The sequence below is a fragment of the Somniosus microcephalus genome, chromosome 14, assembly GCF_052327205.1.
Source record: "Somniosus microcephalus isolate GS21.2 chromosome 14, FLI_Smic_1.0, whole genome shotgun sequence".
In the NCBI taxonomy this organism is placed as follows: domain Eukaryota; kingdom Metazoa; phylum Chordata; class Chondrichthyes; order Squaliformes; family Somniosidae; genus Somniosus; species Somniosus microcephalus.
The window spans coordinates 133,904,231-133,910,230 of record NC_141000.1 but is presented as its reverse complement, the minus strand read 5'-3'; the positions used below and the strand labels follow the sequence as shown (position 1 = coordinate 133,910,230).

Here is a 6,000-nt window from a genome sequence, read left to right as displayed (position 1 = left end):
ACTTAGAGAGTACTGTGCGCAGTTCTGGTCTCCATATTATAAAAAGGACATAGAAGCATTGGAGAAAATGCAAAAAAGATTTACAAGGATGGTACCAGAACTGAGAGATGACAGCTATTGGGAAAAATTGAACACGTTGGGCTTTTTTCTTCAGAAAAGAGAAGACATAGAGGAGACCAGATAGAGATCTTTAAAATGATGAATGGGTTGGACGGGGTAGATGTGGAGAGAATGTTTCCACTTGTGAAAGAATCAAAAACTAGGGGCCATAAATACACGATAGTTACTAATAAATCCAATAGGGAAATAAAGAGAAATTTCTTTACTCAAAGTGGTTAGAATGTGGAACTCGCTATCATAGGAAGTGGTCGAGGCAAATACCTTAGATGCTTTCAAAAGGAAACTAGGTGAATACATGAGAGAAAAGGGAATAGAAAGGTATGCTGAAAGGCTGAGATGAGGCAGCTGGAATGGGAGGAGACTCGTGTGGAGTATAAACACCAGCACAGACCAGTTGGGCCTAATGGCCTGTTTCTGTGCCGTATATTCTAGGTAATTCTGTGTAAGTAATTCATTGGCTGTAAAGCACTTTGGGACATCCTGAGGTCGTAAAAGGCGCTATATAAATGCAATTTTTTTTCTTTATTTCAGATACTGGATGTGAAGCTTAAACACGCACCTGAGATAATGCACCATAAATTACAAGAAACAGGAGTCAACATTGTAAATCACTGCATTTCACCATCCACAGTCATATTCTGGCATGAATGCATAAAATCTGTATTATTCCTAAACACTTTAAGACAAGTACATTCCATTTTTCCCATAGTGCATTAGTTTCAAAGAAAAACGTGTCATTTCCATCACCTCCTAAGGAAATCAATGTGGCTGTTCACCAAAATACATCTGCAAATCAATATTCAGAAACCAGCTCCCTTTAAAAACACTCCAACAAATAAAGGGGCTGGGGGGCACAAAGAGGCAAGCAAAGAATTCACACCGCTCCTGAATACCAGGACCCCAGTGGTCCAAGAAGAAACATCACACAAATAGAAAACACCTGGAAATCAGTCCGCAAACAAAGCCTACAATAACGGGGAGCTGCAGCGCAGGCCAACACACGGTGCTCCACCAGCACCTCCCCTGCCTGGCTGCCTCGCCCTGGTAATCATTCTCTGTTTCACTCTCCTCCCCCTCTGGTACAGTCGAGTGCCAGATAACGACAGCCTATACTCCACAGGTCTACTCTAGGCAGATTATTCAAATTTTACAGCACAGAAGGAGGCCATTTGGCCCATCGCACCTGCGGCAACTCCCAAAGAGCTCTAGTCCCACAGGCATTTGCAGTCACACTGCCCAATAGTTCACCTTTCTGGGCAATATGAAATCCGACTCCTAAAGCCCCGAGCCAGGTACAGTGCTCCTCACCCAGTGCAGACTTCAGCACAAGGGGCGTTATGCTGTGCCACCAAAGTCGCTTTCCCGCAACATACGTTGCTTCAAAGCACATTTATTTGTAGCACTCAGTGCCCGCTGGTATAATCTGTTTCTCTAGCAGAATTAAAGGGGAGGTCACAGAAAATGTTTTTACACACAGAATGTGGAGTTCTCGGCCGCAAAGCAGATCCATAAAGTCTTTTAAAAGGGAATTTGAAATTTGAAAAGGGGAAATATTCAAGAGTATGGAGAACTTAGTTGAAGTGCAGAGGGAAGTATAATATTCCCCAGCTAGGAAATGGTGCCAAGCCAAGTAACTGAACATTGGGGTTAGGAGTTATTTGCAGGTCCAACGCTCAAATGCTAGCATCAAATTCCTCTCCACTAGTTTAATTTTAATGGCCTAAGATCTCAATAAAGTGTGAGGCAAGGAATTGGACACAGACGCAAACATTTATCATATTACACTGCGTAGATTGCCGTCTCTTCCATCTTTATGTGAGCTGGTTTTCAGTTGTTTGCACTATTTCGAGCAGCATTTTGAAGATTCTGTTAGTGGGGATTTGAGTTCAAGCCCAACTACTGCAGATTAATAGCCTGCAGTGACTTTAACATTCTAATATTTTTAAATGGTAACAACAGGCTGACAAAAAGTTTGAACCACTGCTTGATCTGTGAATATTTGCTCATATTTATACCCCAGCAATAACAAGTCTGCTAGAACTAAGAATATTAACCTGCCCAGTGTGATCTACACTGGAATAATTTGCCCAGTGCGATCCGCACTGGAATAATTTGCCCAGTGCGACCTACACTGCAATAACCTGCCCAGTGCAATCTGCACTGGAATAATTTGCCCAGTGCGATCCGCACTGGAATAACCTGCCCAGTGCGATATACACTGGAATGACCTGCCCAGTGCGACATACACTGGAATAACCTGCCCAGTGCGACATACACTGGAATAACCTGCCCAGTGCGACATACACTGGAATAACCTGCCCAGTGCGACATACACTGGAATAACCTGCCCAGTGCGATATACACTGGAATGACCTGCCCAGTGCGACATACACTGGAATAACCTGCCCAGTGCGACATACACTGGAATAACCTGCCCAGTGTTCTTCAATCCGAGAATAATTTGCCCAGTGCGATACAAAGTAGAATATGTAGCTTTGAGCTCAAGTAGCAGCTTGGCAGCAATACGTCCGAGTCTGAAAAAACTTCAGCATATAATCTAGGCTGATGCTCTAATACAAGGAGTGCTACATTTGCTGGACGTGCGATCTTTCAAATGAATTGTTAAACCATTTCCCACCTGCCTGTTCAGGTAAAAGTTCTCATGCCACAATTCTGAAAAGGAGGGAGTTTTGCCAGTGTCTTGGTCAACATTCCTTCTTCAATCAACTTCATTCAACTTATTTGTGACATCTTGCTATGTGCAAAATGCCATGTTTACCTAATAATCCATTCCAAAAAAGTAATTGCCTCTTAAGGACTTTGGGACCTGAGAAAAGTTATAAGGTGCTAAAATACATGTATTATCTCTCTAACATACACATTCTGCCTTCCCAGTTACTCAGTGGATTTTGGTTGAGTCATGCCCAGAATTCTACACATCTCCTACATGCTTGGCGAAACTTTTTATTAAGTACCCCTACCTGTGACAATAGTCATGGGAAAAACTGACTGTCCTACGGGTCAGATGCTACACACTTTCAACTGAGGCACAGGGTCACGCTAAAGGCTTCAACTGCACCTAGGATGGTGTTTAATTTTTTTAAACATTTAACATTCTAATTTGAGCCATGAGTTTCTGGTGTCAAGTCCCAAAGTGACTCTTAAGTGAAGCAGAGCGAGATTCTCTCCTCCATGGAGTCTCGCTCCACTTCACTACAGTGCCAGGTCTGGACTCTGACTCGAGATTCAAGTTGAATTTACACTATAACTCTGCTTTCCTTATAGCACTGCAATCATTTAATGCAGTCAGTTGGTCCTTTCTGGTTCACCTGCCCACCGAGCTGAGAATAAATGGTCTCTAACTCACGACCTTTGCCAGAATCTCCTCATCACCCAGCAGGAAATAGCTTTCACAGGCACAGGCTTGGTTCATTTCATTCAGTCGATCAGCAAAGAGCGGACACACACTGGAGGAGTCTGAATATCAAATAAAGGATAGTTTTCAAAAAGCACAAAGACTAAGCTGATCTACAGGAGGGATTCTAGAGCCAGTGTTTCAGGAGAGGAGGGGAGCAAATGATTTCATTTCATTTCATTTCAAGTACAGGAAACTTTTTTTTATCCGGCACCGACGGGACCGACGTGGTGCCGGTTCATCAAAAATTCCGGATAACCAAAAGCTATAGTAAAAGATACGGAGAGCTGAGAGCTCCGTATAAAGCAACAAACCCTGTTGCTTAGCAACAGGTTCAGAACAATGCCACAAGTTCCAAGCGTCTCTGTAGCTTAGCAACAGCTGCAGCCACACCATTGCACAGCAACAGATCAAGGAAGGTAAGTACAATATGAAGTAAAAGTTACCTGAACCTACTCCTGAATTTTGCTGGTTAACCGAGATTTCCGGTTATTTAGGTGCCGGTAAATCGAAAGTTTCCTGTACTGAGATTTCAAAACTTACAGCCCCATCCCAAATATTAAAGTTACAATTTGGAAATCACTGAAAAAGCACATTAATGAGGAACAAGTACCATAGTAACCAGGCTTGCAGTGAGTCTTCATTTTCTCCTTACACATTTTTAAACTTTAAGAAAAGTTATATTAGAGGCTCTCAGCCAGTCTGAAAGGAGGACTTGGCTTTGACGTGAGGGAAAATATATGGAGGTTAGAGGCCATTCTGCTCTTGGACACAAAATGCTTGGCTTACAGTGCAAGCGCCTTCTCTCACTGTGGTGGGCTGGTAGGCCTTTCCCTTGCGTCCTTTACCGGGTCTTGGATGCTATCATTCTGTAGGTCTAAAATCGAGATGTGTACCAGATCCCACAAAAAACACCAAAGTCCCCAAAAATAAATACATTGATACTAAACTGCAGCCACGGTAATACCGCTCATGTCAGAAAGAAGCAAATCGCTTTCTAAATAAGCACAAAGGCACCGATTGTCTTCATAAATACGAGATGCAAGGCACGCTGAGTTTGGCTCAGGCAGGACGCAGTCCAGGCGGCAGGTTCAATTAATTTTGAAGTTTAAACAGTTTACAATCCTGAGATTGGAATGTGATGGAAAGATGCTGCAGTCCAGGCACTGGATTTCAGAGCAGTTCATGTTTCCACTGTCTGTCTCCAATGTTGTGCAAATATGCTTCTTCAGTAGCATTAGACACAAAACCAACTGTTCAAACTTTAGATGTGGTACTGAGGTGTGGACATCAGTGTTCCTTCAACCTGTAGGTGGGTCGGGGGTCATGTGGTGGGGGGGGGAAAGCACACAAACAAACACAAGTTAGTAAAAGAAAGTGCCAGAATTTCATAGCCTCACAATAAATCCAATTATTCCCCTGCACTGCAGCCAATTCTAGCCTGTACTGAGCTGGCTGCGGTCAGCTAACTCGCAGACAGGAGATCAAACCGAGACCTTCCAACTGAGTGAAGTAATTGCGGCATGGGAAGAGTCCAGTTAGAGAAGCTGACACTCTACAGTCTGAAAAGGCAGCTGCTAAAGGGATCCACATTAATGTAACTAAAATATTAAAAGGGACAGATAATTTAAACCCATACTATTACTGCAAAGTAAGCGAGGTCGAAGACTGAATTACAACACAAGCATCTTCTTGCTGGTGACTCTGAGCAGAGCCTCGATAGCTCAGCAGCACCACCAGCAGGAATGATTGGTACTGCAGGCTATTGAAAGCAGACCCTCTCAAAATGCAATCAGAACATTTACTGGTTAAAATGTACAACAGCTGAAACACGTTAAAGTGACTTGCAGAACTACTTGTTTTAAAACTCAATGTCATACAAAGTTATCAGTAATGGTGACCATGAAACTACCGGATTGTCGTAAAAATCCATCTGGTTCACTAATGTCCTTTAGGGAAGGAAATCTGCCGTCCTTACCCGGTCTGGCCTATATGTGACTCCAGACCCACAGCAATGTGGTTGACTCTTAACTGCCCTCTGAAATGGCCCAGCAAGCCCCTCATTGTACAAAACAAAGCAGCACAGACTGCAGTGGTTCAAGAAGGCAGCTCACCAACACCTTCTCAAGGACAATTAGGGATGGGCAAGAAATGCTGGCCTTGCCAGCGACGCCCACATCCGTGAACGAATAGAAAAAACACAGCAAGTTATGATGATCTGGAATGCACTGGCTGAAAGGGCAGTGAAAGCAGATTCAATAATAACTTTCAAAAAGGAATTAGATAAATACTTGAAAAGGAAAAAAATCATAGGGCTATGGGGAAAGAGCAGGGGAGTGGGACTAATTGGAGAGCTCCTTCAAAGAGCCGGCACAGGCACGATGGGCCGAATGGGCTTCTGTGCTTTATGATTCTAGTAGCTCGTCCATAACACAATAACGAGCTCCACCCCCAATGTCTTATTC

General features: G+C 43.4%; 1 protein-coding gene across 1 annotated transcript in view; it reads right to left on the bottom strand.

Moving 5' to 3' along the window:
• Positions 1 to 623: 623 nt before the first annotated feature.
• The window catches only part of slc37a1 (solute carrier family 37 member 1), a 194,669-nt gene continuing 189,292 nt past the window's right edge, over positions 624 to 6,000 (bottom strand). The window contains exon 20 of the mRNA XM_086007336.1: positions 624 to 4,841. Coding sequence (XP_085863462.1) covers positions 4,826 to 4,841 — 16 coding nt within the window. The 3' untranslated portion in view covers positions 624 to 4,825. The remainder of the gene's footprint in view (positions 4,842 to 6,000) is intronic.